General features: G+C 38.7%; 2 protein-coding genes across 2 annotated transcripts in view; both read left to right on the top strand.

Annotated features, from left to right (window-relative positions):
• The window catches only part of HNMT (histamine N-methyltransferase), a 195,112-nt gene that overhangs the window by 19,163 nt on the left and 151,861 nt on the right, over positions 1–24,088 (top strand). The gene's annotated exons all lie outside the window — the stretch shown is intronic.
• The window catches only part of THSD7B (thrombospondin type 1 domain containing 7B), a 545,795-nt gene that overhangs the window by 500,623 nt on the left and 21,084 nt on the right, over positions 1–24,088 (top strand). The window contains exons 18-21 of the mRNA XM_087950095.1: positions 5,132–5,273; positions 7,367–7,482; positions 9,454–9,571; positions 23,278–23,423. Coding sequence (XP_087806221.1) covers positions 5,132–5,273; positions 7,367–7,482; positions 9,454–9,571; positions 23,278–23,423 — 522 coding nt within the window. The remainder of the gene's footprint in view (positions 1–5,131; positions 5,274–7,366; positions 7,483–9,453; positions 9,572–23,277; positions 23,424–24,088) is intronic.

Below are 24,088 nucleotides of genomic sequence, written 5' to 3'. Positions count from 1 at the left end.
CATTTATCTTCCTGTTGACATGTCTAGACACTCTGTAATTCATCTCCCATATGCTCTATGGTTATATGACTATATAACTGTACATTAGGAGCATATCAAGAGTCAGTCTGGGAAAATCCATTGAAGAAGATCATTTGCAAGGGGAAGGAATCTACACAAAGCCCTTCTTTATCAATTCTTGCAGACATTCTCTGTCTTTTTCTCCACTTGCACTTCTGAAAGCTGTTTTTGTCCCTTTCTGTTGAGAGCTGGCTCTTTTGTTTGTTTGTTTGTTTCTCCTAGAAAGAAGAAGTGGTGGCTTTAATGCCAATTGAGGAGTCCTTGGTGCTCTCTGAGCTTCATTTTTTCTTGCAGATGTTTCATTACCCAACTAGCTAACATCATCAGTGCACCCCTCATTGCTGCTTTGAGCTGCAAATATTGTCCTCGATCGATTAATGCAGATTGTACCAGAATTTGTGCTTCAACCAAGAGGCTCTATACACAAGAGACAATGGGAGATAGCAGTAAAAATCTTGGACTAGAAACAGGGAGAGCAACCACAAGCAAAGGACCAGTCAGTTTCTCTCAGCTCAAACTCTCGCACAAGGTGAATTAGTGCAGAGGGATAGAATCAAGATCACATAAAGTGTTAGTAACAATGTATAATGCTTTGGAAAGCGTTATATTTCACACTTGGAATATTGCACCCAGTATTGGTTAACATAATATAAAAAAGATGTTTAGACTCTAGAAAGAGTGTACAGAGGAGCAACAAAGATGATTAGGATACCAGAAGCTAAAACATATGAAGAACAGTTGCAGGAGTTGGATATGTCTAGTTTAATAGAAAGAAAGATTAGGGTGACGTGTTCCAATATTTGAACAGCTGAGAACAGAAGAGGGGGTCAACCTATTCTTCAAAGCACCTGAAGGCAGGACAAGAAGCAATGGGTTGAAACTAATCAAGGAGAGACTCAACCTAGGACTTGGGAGAAATTTCATGACAGAACAAGTTCAATCAGAATAGAGCTGGAAGGGACCTTGGAGGTCTTCTAATCCAACCTGCTGCTCAAGCAGGAGATCCTTTACCATTTCAAACAGGTGGCTACCCAGTCTTTTCTTAAAAACCTCTAGTGATGGAGAACCTACAACTTCTGAAGGCAAGTTCCACTGGTTAATTGTCCTCACTGTTAGGAAGTTTCAAGTTGCTTCTCTCTTAGATTAGTTTCCAAACATTGTTTCTTGTCTTACCTTCTGATGCTTTGGAAAATAAGTTGACCCCCTCTTCTTTGTGGCACCCCTTCAAATACTGGAATACTGCTATCATGTCACCCCTACCTCTTCTTTTCTGTAACCAAACCCGTTCTTGATATGTTTTTGTCTCCAGACCTTTAATCATCTTAGTTGCTCTTTGCACTTTTCTCAAAGTCTTAATATCTTTCTGACCAAAACTGGATGCAGTATACCAGGTGTGGTCTTACTAAGGATTTATAAATTGGAACTAATACTTCACGTGATTCTATGCCTCTGTTTATACAACCAGGGATTTTATTATCAGAAGTTGTGGAGGCTCCAACACTGGAGGTTTTTTAGAAGAGATCAAACATTTGTCTGAAGAGGTATAGAGTTTCTTGCTTGAGCAGAGGGTTGGCCTAGAAAACCTTCAACATCCCTTCCATCTCTGTTATTCTTTTAAGGTGGTTGTTGTGGGGGGAAATAGATCTTTTATCCAACTTGGATAGAGCCACATCCAAATTAAAATAGTAAATGAAGATTGTACAACTGGGTGTGGACAGAAAACATAAGATGAATACCTTCTTCAATTTTCTCCAGAAGGAGAGTTTTTCTTAGCAGAAGCACCGTTTCCTTAGTAGAAGCACCGTTACTGAAAAAATCCAGTTGAGGATCTCTTGAAAAACAATTTTACCATGAAACCTAAAATATTCATGGACAAACCTTGACTGCCTCATCACTTCATACAGTGATGAGTGCAGCATTCCATCCATGAGATATTTTTTTTTAACTTTTGATATGATTTTTGAAAGCAATTTCTCTTAAATCTGTGAAATCAAATTGAATAATAAGAACTGGTGGGAAGAAGGAGTGGGAAAATTAGCCTGCCCAGCACTAGCAAATAATCTTACAGTATTTGCTGATAGCAAGAAGAAATTTTGCTTTCCCTTCCTTAATCCTTACGCAAGCCATGTTTGGATCAGATTTTAAATAGGCCTCCATAATAAGTTGTTATAAAACACATCCCAGATACAGTCAATTAAAAGATGACAGTCATTGCCGAGCTGCTTGAAGTGCTCGTTTTCATGCTGGAAAGGTGATCATTTATAAAACCAGCTCCTCTCTTCATCGATTTTCAGTGACTGATTTTAACACAGCAAAATGAATTCTGTAGAGCAGTAATTGGGAACTTCTATCAAGATACTTCACGTTGATTATTATTGGCAAACCATTCATACTATTATTTTTGCTTGCAAGGACAAACAATCAAATTAATTGTGGGAAAGATAATAAACCATTTATAAACAGTTGGAAACAGGATTTGTTTTCATGTAATTAAGAAAAATGGCTTATGTTAAATGTCTGGCTGACCATTCTCCAGCAAACAGCTGAGCTTACCAGGAAAAGTAGCTTGTATATGTAATGACGCCACAAGGTTACAGAGAATGCTACGGAGCTCTTTGCATCTGCTTAATTCAGATTTACTGAAAGAGCAAACAGTCTGGTCTCCCTTGGCAAATGCTCAGGAGAAAGACACCGAAGTTGTACACCCCGGTGTAGGTGTCTGCTTTCCGCTGTTACAAGAGGAATTGTGCAAGGGATCTGCTGGACTGCTGTCAGCTGCCAGAGCTCTTTCGGGCTAGGTCCTCTGTAGTATTGTGCTTGTGAGCCAACGTGTTGGGAGTCTTCTTTTGCATATTCAGGAGGGTGGGGCGTTGTCTTTCTTTCCTGATTCTGTCAGTCTCTCGCTCTTGATTTCTGTCTTTGGTGGCAGCTGCAAGACAAGAGAAGCTTGTGTTTTTGAACTGCTGTCTCTCTAGTTGATGAGCATTTAAATGGGGGGGCGGGGAAGTAGTGCCCTTGGAGTGATTTATGGAAGGACACTTTTTTAAAAAAACAACCTTAATATTTATGAGGATAACAAGGCGTGGGGAGGGTTGTGGGTTTGATCCGGTTGGGTTATAATCTCATCCAGTCCATGGTTTTCAGCGCTTGATTCCTCCAAACTCATTTCTATTAATTAAATGCCTTTGAGAAAATGCAATTGCGCTTTGAAATGTATTTCTATATTTAAAGGGGGGGTTGCTTTTCTGCTCTTCTTTACTTCCTGATAAAGTTTGCTTCATTTGGCATCAATAACAGGGTTACCACTGTCATGGAATGGCTTAGAGTGTGCCACTCATTTGTGTTGTAGCTCTGCCATTCTCAATCACTTAAGCAACTCCATTACCCCCAGCATCATGATAAAGCAGGTTAGGACATTTGTATGCCAAGCTAATTGCCCTTTAGGAGCATCTGAAGCTAATAAATTACTCCACTTACTGCCTATTCACTTTGCTGCTGCTACCCAAAAGTACCCATGTAACTGTGCCCTGGGGCAGGGAGAGACATATTAAATGCCTCATTAAGAAGAAAAAGAGAAACAATCAACCAGCAAGCAAGCGGAATCTTCCTTAGCCAGCAAAGGTGTCTTCTTGCTGTGCCTGGAAAAAAAAAGTCTCATCTTGCAATATGGCGTGATTTTGTTTGCCTCCAAAATAGCGCAACTGTGTCTTCCTCCCTTGCAAGAGAAGGGGAAGGGGAAGGTCCTATGAAGATGATGTCTCCAAAGATATATGGACTGGGATAGAACTTTGAATGGTCTGGGAGAATTCTCCAGAGCCCCAAACTATTTGTGTCCTGCAAGATAGAGTAAATGGCAGGATTAATGCTTTGTGTGGACTTCTGGTTTTCCTAGGACACTCTGTGATGAAATAGACTAGGAGATGGCTAGAACATAAATGTATAATAGAAAAATAACTTATTTTATGATCTCCGTGGCATTCTCAAGTAGCTTTCCAACAGAGTTCTTTGGATTGGTTCTGGGATTATAATCATTGGAAAACCTTGTATTGCAATTCATGGAGATTTGCCAAGATGGATCTGTGAGGGACTTTGAGAAAAATATTCTGTTTTGAAATAAAGTATTTCTAATCAAATTGCATGGGATAACTTTCAGTTTACGGGCCTAAGAATACAGGTAGAAAATGTATACTAGAGCTCTGTCTATCTTAGCTTATTTAAGAAAAATGACTAGGCAGATCCAGGCAGGGAAAATATTTCTTTATGTGACAGATTGGGGCCAGAAGTCTTAAAAAGAAAACAGTGGGTCCATCCACTTCTGAAGAAACTGTTAATTTAGTCCTTTTTAAAAACACCCTTCATGGGCAACATGTTTGAGAGGATTGTGACAGTGCAGTTGGAGAAGATAATTAAATATGTATATCTGTATATTTTTAATGAACAGTAAAAGAATGCCAAGTGGATGTTTTTCAGTAGTGGCTGATATTGTCTTCTTTTATTCAAATATAGCATCTTAATGATTTGGGGGAAATAGCACATTTTTTCATAAACCTTTATCAGCTAAAACATCTTCAGCATAGCATGGGTGATTTAAAAACAGGATAAAATATATTTTCAATTTGAGAGAATTGAAGGAAACATATTTTCATGAATAAAGGAGTTCACATTTTACTATAACAATTTTTTTCTTAATTGAAAAGAAAAAATGAAGACAGTTATAAGACTGATCTACAAAAATGATGGTACCTTTTTTTTTCTTTTTCATTCTCTATGGTTCCAAAATAATTAATAAGCCAGCAGTAGCTTGGTTGATTGTTTGGATGACCACCATAAAAATCCTCAGCCACATGTTATGATTCTTCCCCTATGGACATACAGAGAGGTTGTTTTTTTTTTAGATGACTGTCAAATTCAGGGGGAAAGCATTGATGTTATATAATGAGATTATTCACAAGAGACTCTTTAGCCTGATAGGCAATTTGAAAACCAATTAAATTAATAATGCAGGTAACCATCCTTGCCACAACTGTAAACATGTGCTTGCATAATTCACTTACCCATGTTTTTTTTCTAGCGATGTGATCCCAGTATAAGGCAAACAAGGACTCGACATATACTACGAATGCCTTTAAAACCCAAGACATGCCCCGAAAGTGCACAGCAGAGACCTTGTATTCTGAATCAAAATTGTTTTCAATATAGTTACAATTTAACAGGTGAGCATCCTTCATTGTAATTTGGAATGAAATTTAAAGCATTCTGCCCAATAACCGCATCAGACTGGCAAAAGTATATAGAGATGTATAGAGATGTAGCATTAGGAATATATAACTTTCACTGGACTTGAACTTTCAAGGGAGGCCATTTTGAAAATAGCTAAAAGTTCGTGTATTTATTAATTCATGATAATTTATGAATCTTAAACTTATGAATTAAGTTCTCATAGAATTATATAAAGTTATGTACAATTACATATAGTATTACTATATTTTCTATAATATACATTATATTTATACAATGTATAAATACAGGTAGCCCCTGACGTACAACAGTTCATTTAGGGACTGTTTGAAAGTTACAACAGCACTGAAAAAAGTGACTTTATGACCATTTTGCACACTTAGGAAAGTGTGATCATCCCCATGATCATGTGACCAGAATTCGTGCACTTGGCAACTGACATGTATTTATGACGGTTGCAGTGTGCCACGATCATGGGATCACCTTTTGAAACTTTCTGACAAGCAAAATCAATGGGGAAGCCTCACCTAACAACCATGTTATTAATTTAACAACTGCAATGATTCACTTCACAACTATAGCAAGAAAGTTTGTCACATGGGGCAAAACTTACTTTACAAATGTCTCACTTAACGATGGAAATGTTAGACTCAAACGTGGTTATAATGGGGCTGCCCTGGAAACAGCGAAGGACCAGCCCATGGTGCCTCTGCCAGCAAAAACAGAGCTGGCCCGAGCTTCATTTTTTCTGGCAGAGGGTTTCAGGAGACTGTCCCAGCCGAAAACAGAGCTTGTGAGGGACATGTGGTCCCCCACCAAGCTTCATTTTTTCTGGCAGAGGGTTTCAGGAGACTGTCCCAGCCGAAAACAGAGCTTGTGAGGGACATGTGGTCCCCCACCGAGCTCCATTTTTACTGGCAGAAGGTTTCAGGAGACCATCCCAGCCGAAAACAGAGCTTGCGAGGGACATGTGGTCCCCCACCGAGCTCCATTTTTACTGGCAGAAGGTTGCAGGAGGCCATCACAGCTGAAAACGAAGGTCAGCAGCCCGTTTTTTCTGGAAGAGCAGCTTAGGCCACCACAGGTGCCCCCCTGACATGAGTGACAACATGCTGGCCACACAACCCCCCCCCGGTCCAAAACAACCCTGATGCAGCCCTCAGTGAAATTGAGTTTGATACCCCTGGTCTAAAGCATAACAGGAATTTATCCACATAGACAGCAGCAGTCAAGCTCCACTTGAGAGAGGTGCAAATTTGTGATTCATTGATCCTAATTTCCAAGTTCAGATTGATAAACTATAAAAAGGTACTTAGAAATGGGCTCAAGAAGTCAAAGGTGTCAGCTCCTAGAGGCAAAACTTAGAATTCCTATAAAGAGCCTTATGCAGAGTACAGAATGGACTTTTTATTCTAGGATTCCATCATTCCTACCTTCCTAATGGAAGTCTGTTTAGAGATATTCCCCTCATTAAAATGAAAGGACATCCACCTAGGAATGAAGTGTGAAGACCACACAGAGGGAAAAATAATTTATATCATTTCATATGCATTTTGAAGGCAGGAAAAAAAGTCATTTATTTAAGATTTCTAGCTATTTTCAACATTACCTTTGCAGAGTGGTACTTGAAAAAACAGCATTCCCTAATTGGTTATCCTAGCTTGGAGAAGACATTAATATTTTACAAGTGCTTTCTTTCAAGGAAAACATGATTTCTTTTGTCAAACAAAACTCAGTTGGAGATTATGACAAGAGTTGCTTCAAGGTAGTTGTGCTGCAGAATTTTTTTTACAATTTTTGGCATCCAATGGAGCGGCCTGCCATTTGATCACTATGAAGTGCTACATTTCATCATCCCTGGACAGTTGTTAGCATACTCGGAGGGAATGTAATTTTTAAGGGCTACTGAAATAAAAACAGAATAATTTAAGGCTGGATGGCTTCTTTTCTTTTAAATAATATTATAATGATTTCCAAATCGTAAAAAACTAGCTTCATTTTTTTTTTAAAAAAAAGGTCTTTCTAGCATTAATAGGCAGAACCAATTGTAACCATGATGTCTCTTTAGACTGGAGCACATGCCAGCTAAATGAAAATTCAGCCTGTGGACAAGGGATTAGGAATCGCCTTCTAAGCTGCATTCGCAGTGATGGAAAAGCCGTGAACATGAACCACTGTGAGCAGGTGAGCTTCCATTTTGTTACTTAATGCAAATATTTGCTGGGCCCTTAAGTCACCTTGAATATCCATAAAAAAAATATCTGATTGACAACACTCAGCTTCGAAAGTATCTTATCAAATCATTTTGGGTTATTTATTCTATTCTGATTTGGTGTCTATGGAGATTCTCAATCATCCAGATCATGGTTGTCCCAAAGATACTTTTTCAAAGGGCAACTGGCCATTCATGGTTGTTGTTTTTTTCCCTTGAAAATGTTTTACTTCTCCTCTAAGAAGCTTCTTCACAACTTTTTCCTTGAAAAGTGTTTCGCTTCTCATCTAAGAAGCTTCTTCAGTTCTGAAGAAACGTCTTGAATGAGAAGCGAAACATTTTCAAGGGGAAAAAAACTAAGAAAGTCCAGTTGTCTTTTGGAAAAGCACTTTGGGGACAAGCAGATGGTGCTGGCTTCAGTGAAGCCCAGACATTTTCATATAGGAATTTATAAGAAGATAAATGGAAATACTTATAAACACACAGTGATATACAACCTGGCCATCTCTTGCTCACTGATTTTTGGAAACATTGCACCCAGGGGCTAGATAGAACACAGTAAATAAAGTGTATTCAGATGAGATAATGTCTTCCTAGAGCAACCTGATAAGTTAAGAGGTCTATTCCACACTTATGTAGGTCTCTGCACTTAGGTCTCTGCATAAGTTATACACTTTTGTATTACCCTGATTGTTAAATAAGTAAAATTGCTATCATCGCATAGATTTTATAGTTTTTCAGAAAAATGCATCAAAATAAATGTCACTAACCTTCTGTAGTTCCATTTAGAATCCTCCATAGAGTCACTGACGTAGTTTTGTCATTTGAAGTCAGTATACAGTATAAGGTAAGGTAGATCAGAAACTATTCCTATATTTTGATCAGTAAACATGGATTTTTGAGGTAAATAAAAATTGAAAAAATTATCTGATAAAAACAATTTTCTAAATCTTACCCAAATCATGGCTGACTCTTCTTTTTTAGTAGCATTTATATAATAATTCTTTTTGCTTTTTGTATTTCTAGCCTGCTTCTTTCTGTTCTTTTTTTTCTTTCCTTCTAACTATCCCCTCAACATCTCCCTCCGATTGTTTGCTCAAGTGAGGGCTCCATCTAGCATTTCATCCCATTGGCCCTCTGTCAGTCATTATACCCTTCTTTGTCTGTTACAATCCAAATGAGCTCAGTTTCTTCTTTGTGGGTATATACATTTTCTATATTGTGGCTCTTTCATCCAAGTCCAGCCAATTCAGAAGACAAACAGACAAAACAGCAACGTATAAACTCAGGATACCAAAGTGAAACATGCTAATCAGGGGTAGGATGCAAATATTGTTACTACCAGTTCTGTGGGTGTGGCTAGGTGGGCGTGGCTAGGTGGGCATGTCCACGCAACTGGGTGGGTGTACCTTTTTTTTTTTTTTTTTTGCAGCACACCATCCCCAGCTCTCTTTTTTTGAGGCCCAGGAAGCCTCCTGGAAGGGCGTTTTTGCTCCTAGGAGGCTTCCTTGAGGCCCAGGAGGCCAAAAACAGAGCACGAAGGGGGGGGCATGTAGTACCCCCCTGCACTCAGTTTTTTTGCCTCCTGGGCAAAACAGTAAGACAGTGAGGGGGTTCCTGGTGCAACTGATCATCGGAACAGCTGATCGTTGGGAGGGGAAAAAAAGAAATACCGGTTCAGATGAACTGGTAGAATACCACCACTGATGCTAATGCACTTTACTGAGTATTGTTTTTGCCAAAGACTATGGCAAAGCTATGAGCAAGCTGGACTTGAGGCATTGAAAAAATATTGAAGAAGCTATCGTTGTTGTTGTTGTTTTAAATAGCTGCCTACTCTAAAGACTCTGCTCCACTTACAGGTATTTCTTTTAGAAGCCCTACTTAATTGCACCTCTGCCTGGCTATCAGTGACAAGTGATCTGTTGTGTTTTCCTTAATAGTTGAATCTGGAAACACCCACCAAAATGACTGCCAACTGCATGGTAGAATGTGTAGTCAACTGTCTGGTTACCGAATGGTCTCCTTGGTCGGAATGTTCACAAACTTGTGGTTTTGCAGGTAATTGTGCCTCTTGAATTACTGTTTGCATTATTTTGGAATACAAAGTTTTGCCCTAGCAGTTTACAAATATTTTGGTTTGGAACTCCCTGAATTTCCAGAATGTTGGTCTAGAATCTAGAACATCACTTTTGTCTCAATAGATAACAGCACCAGCCAATTTTGCTTGGGCTTGGAAGCTAGGTGAGGTCAGGTCTCTGTATTATTTGGATGAGAAATGGGTGGGAAATAGTAGGAAGCCAAACAAAAATATTCTAAAAGAGGTCTATGGAGATTTTTAATAATCCAAACCATGGTTGTCCCAAAGGTGCTTTTCAAAAGGCAACTGTGTTTGTTTTATTCTTTGTTTTTTCCTTGAAAAAAAATAAACCGAACAAGCTTCTTGGGTGAGAAGCGGAGCATTTTCAAGGAAAAAACAAAAATCACCTTTGGGACATGCTAAAAAACACCTTTGGGACATACTAAAAGAACTCAGTGTCAAATAACTTACGGATAAGAGAACCATATAGCTATGTCCATGCAGTCCCCAAAAGTTAAGAAATACTTGGAAGAGTGGTTCCAATATGTTTTCAGTAGGACTGCCAGACTGAGCTGCAAAAATCCATACTAACACTGGATGACAGTGAAGAAATGCCAGACAACTTCTAACTCTCTGCTTTTGTTTTGTGACCATTCAGATTTGTTCAGCCCAGATCTAGTAATCCTTCCCTTGCTAGCATTTTCGAAGGGAGCCTGGTTGGGCAAGGTTAAAATAGACACATATTGTACAATATGTCAGTATACATTATCATGTTTCTAGAAACCGCACAATACAACTCATCTTACAGAATGACATATTGTGACTATGGTCATATAGTACATACGGTACTCATGGTTTGTTTAACCATAACTTATTAAATAAACAGCAATGTGCTCTGTTTCAATAGCTTACTACAAGATAAATCATAGTTTGAAAACCATGACAACTGGATTCATTAACATGCTAAACCAAATGGAAGTTAGCGTTTTGGTTTACCACACCATATAAACCCACTCAGTAATTAGCACAATGGTTTAATAATTATTGTTAATGAATTTAAGTCTAGCTATGAATAACACTGCAAATGTATGAGGTGTGCACTCACAGTAATAAAATGGTACAAGTTTTTCAACACATTTTCAAAAATCTAATAATGAGTTAAATAAAGAGTGTCAGTTGTTGAAGCTGAAATGTTGGTGATGTGAATACTGGGATAAAAATTAAAGTATTTTTTAACTACCAAAAACTTAAAATTCATGCTAACTTCTAGGAAGCTGTAAGAGATGTTAAAATACTTGTGGAAAACATTTTCTGTTTCTTGGCAATTTAGGTTGTGGCTTCTAATTTGACTAATACAGTATGAGTTGTGGTCTTATGAATATATTGCCATTTCAGTGTAAAGTTATGATTATTCAATGAGACTTGGTTTATATGTATATTGCAAGTATACTATTTTCACTACCTGACCCGTTTGGAAGCAAACTTTCCTTTTGCAAGACAATAAGCCCTATTGAGCCACTGAAGAGAAAATACTGATTAAAAAGCTCAGAAATTTTCATATTGGTATTCTTCCAAACCTGAAATTCTAGGCAGATGTAAATAAGTGTTATTTACCATATTTTTCGGAGTATAAGACACACTTTTTCCACTCCCAAAAGTGGGTGGAAATGTCTGTGTGTCTTATACAGCGAATGTTGCCGAACCCCCACTGGCACCCACCCTTTGGCCTCTGCCTCCCAGCAATTTGCCTCCTTGCAGCAAACAGCCTGTTTCAGCTTCAGCACAACCGCACAAGCAGCTGATCGTCGGTTGGATCGGCCTCCCGACAATCAGGTTTTTGCAGGCTGCAGGGATTTCCATTGCCACCTCCATGCATCCCATTTTTTGCCTCCGCGTGCCCCATTTTCCGCCCAATCCCTGCCACCCAAACAGGATGAAAATGGGGCATGCGGAGGCCAAAAATGGGGCGAGCAGAGGCGGCAATAGGCTATGGCAATCCCTGCAGCGTGAAACAGCTGATTGTCATTGGGAGGCCGATCCAACCGACAATCAGCTGCTTGTGCTAATCAGTCTGTGCTGAAACTAAAATAGGCTATTTGCTGCAAGGAGGCAAATTGCTGGGAGGCAGATTTTTTTTTCTTGTTTTCCTCCTCAAAAGCTAGGTGCATCTTATACTTCGGAGTGTCTTATACTCCGAAAAATATGGTAATTCAGTGCGACTTTCTTCTGAGTAGACATGTCAAGGAGTGATGTTACAGATCACTCTTCTTCTGCTAATTCTAAAATCAAACTGTTTTTCTAGAAATGTAACCACAAGAGGAAGAAGCTTCGTTTGTTCCAAATCTGTGATTATTAAATAAATAAATAAACAGAAAGAAAGTAAAAGTCAGGATTTCTGAACAATTTTCTGTAAAACAGATAAAGTATTCAGGGATATGTTATTAATGAATTAACTGGTGAAATGCCTCTGTTCTTCTCTCAGAGATTAAAATTAGGAGGTTTTCCCTTTTTGTCTGTTCTACAGAAAGCACCTCTAGAATCTACTTATTAGTTAGCCTCATTTGCATTTTCAAGGCACAGTGGAGTAGAGATAATTTTAATCTTCTTTTAACCCTCTGTCACTCTGTCAGCATGCTGCTATTCAACTGGAATCATGACCTTCCCACATCTTATCAACTTGTACCAATTTAGTTCAACTTTACTGGCAAGTGATGCAACTTTCAACATATTGAACCTCTAACAATACTGCTCTTGACAGCCAAAAGTTTTACGCAAGGCTGGATAAGGAGTAGATTTCATGTATTCCATCATTAAATGGAATAATGTGTCATTGACTCGCAGTGAATATGACTTTTAGTTATAGTGCAAGTCTTTTATCTAAAACCAGACATAACAGAAGATTATTTTTGCACTCAAAAACAATTAAAATTATTTTTAAAACACAATTTCACTATGATTTCTCCTCTCACTTCAGTACAAAACCTGCTGTATTCCATTGCCACAGTTTGTTTGTTTATTTATTTGTATATTTGCTATGTTGTGATAATACGTGCAGAACTATTTTTTGTGACAGCTTCACTCAATGGTAAAGTTGGACTTGTCTTTAGTCCAGTCTACACAATTCCTGTAAAACAAAATATTAGCCAGAAACTGTAGTGTTAAGCACTGACCCTTTTTATTGGGTTTGTTTGAGCTCTTTGTAGTCACTAATATTGCTGGCTGGAGACAGATTGATATGAAAATCCAATTTAATGTCTCCCAAAGTCAGTACTAATAGAATTTGGAAGAAGTAATTCAGTATGTTGAATTTTCTACTTGATCGCTCACGTGCCCTGGTCGCTCTCCTAGCTTTCCCTACCACGTGGCAGCCACGGCGTAGCTTGGGCAGATGTCCCACGGCTGCTGCACATGCGCACTGCATGTGAAACAAAAGTACTTATGTTTTTTTCTTTAATCAGAGTAGTCAGTTTTGCAATTATCTAAGTGATTGTTAATTTATTTATTTTTTATTTTTATTTATTTGTCAAAAGCTTACAATATAACAGAAAGAAGAATAAACATAAGTTTAAATACAAGAAATAGGAACTAATAATTGGGGACAATAGGACAGGGATGGTAGGCACGATTGTGCACTTATGCACGCCCCTTACAGACCTCTTAGGAATGGGGTGAGGTCAACAGAAGTTAGTTTGAGGGTAAAGGAGTGGGGGTTTGAGCAGGTGACAACAGAATCAGGTAGTGAGTTCCAGACATTGACCACTCTATTGCTGAAATCATACTTCCTGCAATCGAGTTTGGAGTGGTTTACATTTAGTTTATATCTGTTGTGCGCTCTAGTGTTATTGTTGAAGCTGAAATATTCATTAACTGGTAAGATGTTGTAACATATGATGTTATGAACTATGCTTAAGTCTAATCTTATTCGGCGTAGTTCAAGGTTGTCTAAACCAAGAATCTCAAATCTGATGCTGTAGGGTATTCTGTTGTGAACAGAGGAATGTAGTACTCTTCTGGTAAAATACTTCTGGACTCGCTCAATTGTATTTATGTCTGATATACAGTGCGGATTCCAGACAGCAGAGCTGAATTCAAGTATTGGTCTAGCAAAGGTTTTTAATGCCCTAGTTAGCAAAACAGTATTACCAGAGGAGAAGCTTTGTAAAATTAAAATTTACAACTCTTAAAGCCTTTTTGGCAATACTGTTGCAGTGAGCTTTGGCACTTAGATCATTCGATATGAGAATTCCAAGGTCCTTGACAAAGTGAAGGTCATCAACAAGGTCATATCCTCCTAGATTGTATTTTGTATATAGATTTTTTTTTACCAATGTGTAGGACAGAGCATTTGTTGGTAGATATTTGGAGTTGGCAATTGTTAGACCATTCAGACACATAATCAAGGTCTTTTTGAAGAACGGTAACATTGACGGTGGTGTTGAATAGTTTAACATCATCAGCGAAGAGGACGCAGTTGCTAATAAGGTGATCACAAAGGTCATTTATATAGAGTGTAAAGAGTGTGGATCCTAGAACGCTCCCTTGGGGGACACTGCTAATAACTGGTGCAGGTTTTGATAGGGCGTTTCCTATTTTTACTATGTTTATCAGGAAGGCGTAATCCACTTGTGAAGGGATCCAGAAATGCCGTAAGAATTTAATTTCAATAGTAGTTTGTCATGTACCACTGAGTCAAATGCTTTACAGAAGTCAATATAAATTACATTATTGCTTTACCCTGGTCGAGAAGTGTAGTCCATATGTTTGTAGAAGTTGCAAATTGCAGGACAATTTTTTTCTGAAACCAAATTGATTATTGGAGAGTAAGTCGTTAGACTCTAGGTGGAAGGTAATGCATTGATTAATAATTGATTCCATAATTTTGCACATCACACAACACAATGAGATTGGTCCGTAGTTATCAACTAAGCAAGGGTCACCTTTTTTGAAAATGGGGATGACCGTTGCTAAAGACCATAGGTTTGGTTAATGTCTGAATAAATGTGTAAAGGCTACCACAGGAGAGAGAGTAAACCACTTGAGTGGCTAAAAGAAAGTTAGTGGGGATGGGAAACCAGACAACTCTCAGACATTGGAGTCAGGAAGGTTTCATTCTCTAGAGCAGAAGCCTCCAACCTTGGCAACTTTAAGACTTGTGGACTTCAACTCCCAAAATTCCCCAGCCAGCAGCCTAGTCCACAAGTCTTAAAGTTGCTAAGTTTGGCAACTTAAGTTTGGAGTTTGGAGACCCCTGGTCTAGACAAAGAAAGACCTATAGAAGCAGGGCAGAGACAAAGAGCCTAGGACATTACAAACAACTGAGTCATCTATCTGCCACTGAACAATTGCTAATGTGTATTTAGAGGATTTAGGTCAAGGGGGAAAAACCCTCTCAAATTTATATGAGAAATGAGGCAGAATCTTGAAATAAATATGAGGAGGCAGGAACGCAAACCCGTACCTGATATTTAAAGTCACCTTGAGAAATTAAACATGCCTATACAGAAAGAAACACTGGCAGCTTTCATTTTAAATTCATTGTCTAGAAATTACTAAGTTAGAATACATACAATAGAAATGAAAGTGGAAATGTGTGTGTGTGTGTTTTGTGGTAAATCATTGGTAAGAGGATAACCTGCCTATCTCTGAAGAGCCCCTTTTCTAAAGCCAAAAGAGGGAAAAAGAGAAATGCTTCATTTGCAATGGTTCATGTCGTTTATAACTCATTTGTCTAGAAAAGGGAGATAAGGCAAACCTATTAGACCACATTCCAAAGATGATGACTCACCTCAGGTCAGTGTAAGAAAAGGCCACAAAGGAGATGGAGCAACCAATCTCAGAACAAATGGCTTTTTTTCTTTTTCTTTTGAAGTTCATTAAGGGGGGGAGAAGGGTTCATTAAAAAATGAATTCTTCTACCTGTACCATTCACTTGGCCACCTTAGCAGGCAGAGTCTCTGCAACATTCCATTTTGGGTCAGGCAAAAAAGGGTTGTTGTTGATTTTAAAAATTAAACATGTCTCATATGTCCCAGATCTAGAAGCAAGTATTTTTTCAGTTTTTTTTTAAAAGGGTATAAGATTTAAAAGAATTATTATCATATATTGCTTATCAAAGGCACTATCCTGGAAAATGGTATGTTAGAATGTGTAGAAAAGAAGGGTACTCAAAATGATGTAACCAAATGGCACTGGAGAATGGCAGAGACTCATATCCTCTTTGTGAAGTAGAAGCAATAACCAGACAGAGGACAACAGTTGCAGCACTGTGTGAATCTGTCCAGATGTGCATGCCAGATAAAGACTGGAGATAATAAACCAATAAATGTGGAGATAAAGTTGATAAAGAAACTGTGAGAGCATATTCTCTTTTCATAGTTACATTTGTGGGCCAATCCAATCCAGGTGGAACATATATATGCTTACTTTGATAGATGATTACACAAGACAATGGATTTTGCTTCTTATTTACTGGAGAAATGAAAAGAATATATGGCTTTATTTAAACGATTTAAGCATCAGTTTCTCTGTATGGCAAACATATAGCAGGTAACATATCTGAAAGAGCACAGCAAACTGCAGTGGCCTATATCTCAGAAGATAATGGTGTGATAGAGAAGAAAAATTGTCCTTGATTGAAATTATGAGATGCATACCGAAAGATTCAGTATTTTGCTCTGGTTTTCTAGGACTGTTTATGCTCATGTAAATGCAACCACATCACTATGAATTTATAGCTGTAGCCAAAGGAGATGAACAAATTGTGAATACTCTGATCTGCAGGAGTTTATTCTTGGTAGTAGATCCACTTCCATGGAGATACCTGAGATAAATATTAGGGCAGACAGGAGGAGAGGTTTATGTCTGTTGATCATCAGTGGAAGAGGCACACTCTTGAAACTAGTGCAAACAATTTTATTCTTGTTTTCATTGAATGAGTAATTAATGTTTGCTTTCTTTCAAAGCAAAATCCTAAAATGTAGAACCCATCCTCCTTAGGGCTATACAAACCTACAGTATCATAAAAACACTGTGGAAGTTTATTTTTTTAATAGACTCATGCAGCTGCCTCAATTATTTGATTTGAAGAGAGGCATTTTACGTACACCCCCTACCCCCACACATTATAAATCACCACTCTTTTATCCTCAAACTTATTTAGTAACAAGGTGGCCACATGGCACATGTGAGTCATTTGTTATTGATTTATCATCTTTCCAACAATCTTAGGCCAGCTGGCTTCCCACCCAAGGGAGGATATTTCAGGGCAATTCCATCTATGGGACTCTGTGTTACTGTCAGCACTAAGCAGGATTTTTTTTTCCCTTGAAAAATGGTTGCAGAAGTTCTCCATCACCTGAAGAAACTGGTAGAATTTGTTCCTTTCCTCTACCCCTTCCAAAATTGAACAATATTTTTTACAGGCTGTCGGTGCTTAGTTTTGCCCCAAATAATCACAGCTTTTCAAACAGAGATTCAGCCGTGAGATGATTTCTGATGGTATCCCCAAGAAACTGAGATTCCCATTTGTTCTGTTTATGCAAGAGCAGCCAGGACAGAACTGGCATTTGTCACCATTACTATGTTTTGATGGTTGATAATAATTCTTCGTGTGAAACATTCTGCAGCCCACAGAAATGCAGCTGGCCTTCCCTTTGTACTGGCCTTTTTCAAGGTCCCTACTTTAGTTGAGTTGATGTCCTTCTCCCATGGCTGAATGTGACATTCCCAGAAGACTGGAAATAATTGTTAAAGAGGTAAATACTGTGGCAGCTGTCGTTAGAAAGCCATACTATTCTTTCAGAAGTGAGCATTTGCAATGACATTTTCCCAAGTTCCCTTTTGCCCAAAAAGGAATATGCAAATCGCATGGTGGATAATAGCAAATGGCTTTATTAGTTTCAAGTTGCTTTTCAGGATTTTGCATTAATGACTAGAAGTTAAAAAGCTATTCTGACTATAAAGTGCCTGGGTCGCTTATCAATGACCAAGGGAAATTTAGAGGCTCTTGAAAAAATTGTAAACCTTAGTAGAAGTAAAATAATTAGGTTGGCTGCAATCCCATGCACAATAGCTTGCATAAATTCCTCTGAGGCTTAGTAAGTTTAAACAACCATGTTATCCTAGGATTGTAGCTGTTATTAGGAATAAATCATGTCCCATAGAACACAGCCTTTCTTTTATGCTGAAGCAGCCCTTTCAGTGAGTCGTCCCCCTCCCCCCCGGGGAATTTACTGACTGTTGTAAAGGAAAAGTGCAAAGATTCTAATAAAAGCAGGAAAGGCACTGAAATACAGTACTACTGTGGGCATTTTAATATACGCTACCATAATACACTATAGTATAAATCCTAATTATTATTACAAATTATTATCTATGTTAATCTTTGTTTTCTGTATTGATCACGAATATGTTTCATTTGCCAAATCTTGTCAGCTCATCTTTGCTAATTAGAAGCATCTGAAAGAAATGCTTCATTGTTTCATTAATTAAACTCATTTTTAAGTGCCATCTTTTTAGGCCAAGGCTTAATAGCATTTATGACAAATCAGTAGATAGCACTACTTTCATATTTCTCCGCAGCAAGTTCATCAATAAAAATAAGGTAGAACACAATGAACAATTATCCAAAAGAGAAATCCTTATTATTAAGCTAATTTCCTTTTTCTGTAATTAACCTTCAGAGAAATAATGATTTGAAAAGTATATAAATAAAGATATTGCATGGTTTTGTATAGGAGGTTGAGAAATACCAATGCTGATATTTTGGTAATTAAGCATTTATTTATTTTTCCTCAAGATTCCTGTATGTTTGCTTGCTTGCTTTTTTGTTTATTTCCATCTGTGCATAATTTGTCCCAGTCCTGAGAACTCTGAACAGTATCAAAAATGCAAACTAAAAGTAAAAGCATAACACCAACGATAGATTCCCTCACTCAAATTAAGCAATGTATCTTAACCTTGACAATGTTAAGATGTGGGGATTTCAAGTCCCAGACTTTTCTAGCCAGCATGCTGGAGTCATTGAGTTAGGGGACATATACAGTTCATTAACTTGCTGGTTAGCAAGACAAGTGCTTCTCATCCCTCTGGAGAAGCAAATTCTTCAAAGTAGTGATTGCCACAAAGCAGGACTCTGTTACCCACACCCCAACATCATCATGAGGACTAGTGACCTTCAGCAGACTTTCTCTGGATGCCTGGAAGCAGATTCAGTTTGGGCATTATGTTACGTGATATATCCTGGTTTTTAATTCATAGACTTAATAAAAAAAACAACTCAAATAATAATGTACTGTGGCATATTCCAGAATATTGTAATTACGATAGTGCTGTTTTCCAAAAACAATGGTCATGTGTTTAGATTGTTTTTCTGCTTTTAACCATATGATATGTGAAGATTGTTTGACCAAATTAACCTGAAAAATTAAAGCCAGGTAATGTCTATTACTGTCCAAAACCACTTTTAGTATTTCCATTAAGAACCTATTAATTTTCAGCAAAATATCCTGAACTTAGTGAATAGGAGCAGAAATTAGGTTACCATTTTTGGAATAACACTATTAAGTACCGTTTGTTAAAGTATCCACAGAATCCATTAAAAAGAATCATCAACATCATCTACTGCCGTGACATAGGAAGAAATGTTTCATCTAATACTATTCCAATTATGATGAAGCCAGCTTGTTCCTGAAAGTAGAAAAGGTTCCTGACTGAGATAGTGAGATAGCTTAAGATAGTGTTCAATAGGAAAACTTGCTTTGTTTATCAAGTTGAGCAACTAACAATGGCTCTTGTTAGATGAAGCAGTGGGGAGAGCTTCATATATGTCTGTATATACATACATACACACACACACACACATACACCCTCTTTCCCTGAAAATAAGACCTATCTAGAAAATAAGCCATAACATGCTTTTTATGGTGTGCCTAATATAAGCCCTATCCCCAAAATTATGGTGTACCTAATATAAGCCCTATCCCCTATCCCCCAGCTGGCCCATTATGTCTGGTTGCTTGTGATGCCATGGTCGCAAAGTGGGGTGGTAGTGGAGCTACCCCATGCATCCTGCACTGGCTTACCTCAAGACCCCACAGCCAGGCCATCCATTCTGACACCTGCCTTGTGGCAGCAGCACTATTAACCATGTGCAGCAGGAGCCCACATGGCCACCAGCCCACTTCTGCTTGCTCATGGCCACAGCCGTGAGGCAAGGCAAGGGTCAGGGCATGGATGTGGCTGTGATGGCTGTGGAGGCCCTGAAGTAATCCGGTGAAGGGTGTGTGGGGCAGTTCCACCCGCCTCACCTCATGGTCACGGCACTAGTGCGTTGCTTGGCCTTCTGCTCCATTGTGGCTGAAAGCAAGCAAATGTGGGTCATTAGCCATGCGGGGTCCTGCTGGACAGGGCTGCTGGTGCCATGGCTGCAAGGTGAGACAGGTGTCAGGGCATGGGTGGCCTGGCTGCAGAGGCCCTCAGGTAAGCCAGTTTGGGGCAGTTCCATCCTCTCTTGCTTCACAGCAGCAGTGCTGGTGCACCGCAAGCAAGCAGAAGAAGTGGTCCTCAATACATGGAGGGAAAATAAGAACCCCTCCCCCCAAAAAATAATCCCTAATGCTTATTTTGGACCCAAAATAAAATAAGACCCAGTCTTATTTTTGGGGAAACTCTGGTACATATACATACCTGCTGTACATAGCAGATACATTTGATACAATCATCACAAGTTGAAAGTTAATGAGTGTGTTAGGTAATTATCTATTTATTTAATTTTTATACCACCCATCACCCCTACAAGGTGACTCTGGGAGGCTTACAAGTTATAAATGGATGCTATACAATTGATGCTGTAGAACCAGGAATGATTGCTAGATCTGGAAAATCTCTCATGCAAAGGCATCTCTGTTATTGCAACAAATCCTTGAGCACCGAGTTGTCATTCTTCTGTGCATGTTGTGAATGTCCGTCTGAAATAGTCCCTACTGTTTTCTTGGTAAGATTCTCAGAAGTGGTTTGCCATTGCCTGTTTCCTGCAACTGAGAAAGACTGACTGGTCTAAGGGCACCCAGCTGGCTTTATGCCTAAAGTGGGATGAGGACTCAAGATCTAGCAGTTTCTAGCCTGATACATTAACATTATACCACACTAATTCTGGTGATATTCGTTTGAGATCATGTGAAGAGGGAGCGTGGGCAGAAACATTCATAATCAGCCTTTCCCAGTGCCCACAGCTGTGTGTGCAAGGCTGATGGAAGTTGTGTTACTCATCAAGTGGATTTATACAGGGAGTGGTTTTGTGCAACAGAACAAATAGGTATAAAGTCAGGAGAATTAATTTGGTAGAAGGAATTCTGGAGGCTAGTGCTGATGTGAAAGAAAATAAACCCCATTTAGCCAATAACAAAGTGTTGGGAAAGCTAGAGTTATTCGCATGTCTACAGCTTAGAATCTGAATGTGGTTTCCCTCCGTTATTGGAGGGAGGGTAAGTCAGGAGAGAAGCTAAGCAGAGCAGAACAGGTCAGAAGCCAAAGGAGAAGGAATATAGCCATTATAAGGCGTGTCAGTAGAGACTTGCAAAGTTAGACAAAAGAAAGGGTGGGGGAGAGGGAGAGGGAGAAATGCTTGTACCAGCTATCTCTATATCTATTGCTTCCAATGCTTAGTAGATACATAGATACAGAAAGCATGGAAAACTGAATTCCATCATTATTTTTTTTAAACAGCTCGCTAAGGCCAACCTTTTGGACCTCAGGGACCACCACACTCATCATTTTAAATCCCGCGGACCATTAATATGAATTTTGACTGACGGTGGCTTGCTGACATTGGTGGGAAAGTCAGTCCCATCTTCCAGAGCTGCAGTAGTCACAGGACTGGCCCTTTGGTCATCTCAGAGTAGCTGCTCCCCCACCCAGGTGCACCGCCCTACCATGGACTGGAGGAGCTGCTCCGGGATGACCAGTCTTGTGACTACTGCAACTCTGGAATATGGGACTGACTTCAGCAAGCCACCCCATGGTAGATTTCCCTCCCCCGCCATTGGTCTTACCTTCCAGTTCCAGCTTGCGTGGCTCTACTCAAGGTAAGGTTTGCACTCAGCCAAAGGGTGGGGGCCAGCGGGGGGGGGCTTGTGTTCCCATGCAGCGTGGATTAATTATTTGGGGGAGTGCTTTGGGGGACATTTCTCTATGGACCACCAAAATTTTCTCATGGGCGGGGTCCTCCGGTTGGCGACCACTGCAATAAGGTATTGAAACTGGTCTCTTGTCAGGGGTTTGGAGGGCTATGTCTGCTAACATCTCTTCTGTATTATTCAAATCAACAGGTCTTTTTTTTTTTTTTTTGCACATCTTATCAAAAATGGTACTTGGCAACAATGTGCTTTGTCTACTTTGGAATCAGAATGCAACTTTGTTGTCTCTTATGTAGACAGGTACAATTGTGTTCTTTGGCTTATCTGTTCCAAGCCCAATATTAGTTTAACCAGCTCTCGCAGATGAGCAGGCAAAGTTGACAATTCATCCATCATAGAAGAAAACCCCACTGGTGTATTTTCTGCCCTTTATTGTCCTCAACCCTATTTGCATCCAGTTATCTTGCAATGTTACAATTAAAATTTAAAAATATACATTCAAAAGGATGCATTCAAAAGGCAACTTTTAATAGGATAAAAATGGTAGTGTGAGTAAAGGATATTTAACCGATAGGATATCACTTAACTACAAAACTAAGAAACTTTTTTCAACCTGGAGCTGTACCACATCTTTAGCCCTTGTGTTGTTGCTGTAAAAGTTATGATAGGTGACACTGAAATGTTACTAAAATGATGGGCTGGTTTTTAAATATTTCTGTTTTGTGGGGAGATTGTGTTTAAAGGACTCAGAATGTCTATATTTTTTAAATTTAATGATGGACTTTTTGCAATTGACAGATGCAAATGTTGTCAATGTGTTAATTTGTCTAAGTCATGTCTGATTTTTTGGTATGGCACCCTGTGTGTCAATAACCACTGAAGCCACCACAGTTGTTTATTCCATAATCTTTCAATTTGACTTTCAGATCTCAATACTTTGTGATCTCCAATTCTTTGTCTTCTATTCTACTGTCCCCTGGTATTTCCTCATCCATTATCCACCTTTTCTTCTTTTTAACAATTATATGTGGTGTGTTATGAGCCAAAACATTTATCAGTCTGTATTCAGAAACCCCACAATATTTTTGACTACTTTTGACTGCTCATTTTTTAGTACATTTTTATTTCTATGTTCCTACCATATTTTCTTTATTGACACATGGTCATTTTTATAAATGTTCCAGTGAATCATTTTGGTGATTGTGTTACGTCATTGTTTATTATCAGTTCGTGCAATCTTGCACAAGCTGAATATATGATCTGTTGTTGTTTTTTCCCCTGCTTCTTTGCACAATCTGCACTTTGAATCACTGGATGATTTTTCAATTCTGGCCTTGATTGCATTAGTCCAAATAGCTTGCTCTTGTAAAGCCAAATTCAAGCCTTCGGTTATTTTAGCCTTATTAGTTTTCGTTTAAATGAATTAGAGAGATAAGACTGGGCACACATCATAATCTCTTTTCCCAATGATTTATCAGTATTTAAATGTGCCCAGAAAGATTCAGAAAATATTAAAATACAAGGTGTTCAATTATCTTTTTTTCCTTCTTTAGGTCAGATGCTCCGTACCCGATCTATAATTATGGAAGCCCAAGGAGAAGGAAGACCTTGCCCAGCTGATCTTATTCAGTTCCGCAGTTGTGTTGTAAAACCCTGCTATAGCTGGGTTCTTGGAGAATGGTCCCCGTGCAGAGTGGAGGTATTTGAAGTTTGTAAAACATCTCCTTGCCACAACAGGTAGAAAATGAACTTGATTGCAACCTAATTTTATGAGGCAGTTTGATCCTTGTTTTGAAAGTTAAGAGGGGAATGTTAATTTAATATTATTGAAAATTCTACCAAAGTAGGAAAAAGTCATCATAAATACAACCGAGGTAGGTAACTAAAAATTAATTTAATATCAAAGGTCAAAGAGCTGTACAATTGCAATAGCATTCCAGTGAGTGTCATAGATAGGTTTTGCATCCGCATGCCTAGATCAAAGCATGATTTAATTTCAGAGAACCCTGCTACCAAGGAAATTGACTTTTGCACTAAGAATACCATGTAGCCTCTTTCAATACTTTGAAAGGCCGTGAAACAGTATGGTTTAAAGCTTCAGTAGCCTGAAGTGCTGATTTTGACTTTTTTCCTTGAAATTATTACTTTTTTTTTCTGATAGTCTGAAAATGTAAACGCTGATGTGAATTGTGAAGCATCAAACTGCTGTACTTTTGCTTTCTCAGCGTGGATGGCATGTATGCCGTCCCTTTTTTCACACTGCATTGGGCATGCATCTATTTGCCTTATGCATCATTCTATCCTTCCCTCTTTAAATTATTCTTCATTCAAAACATTTTGACCGAGTATCTAGCATTGATTTTA

Source organism: Notechis scutatus, chromosome 1, assembly GCF_049901735.1.
Source record: "Notechis scutatus isolate UNSWTSFEM ecotype Mainland chromosome 1, rNotScu1.2, whole genome shotgun sequence".
Classification (NCBI taxonomy): domain Eukaryota; kingdom Metazoa; phylum Chordata; class Lepidosauria; order Squamata; family Elapidae; genus Notechis; species Notechis scutatus.
The sequence above is the reverse complement of the archived record's forward strand: the minus strand, read 5'-3'. Positions and strand labels throughout refer to the sequence as shown.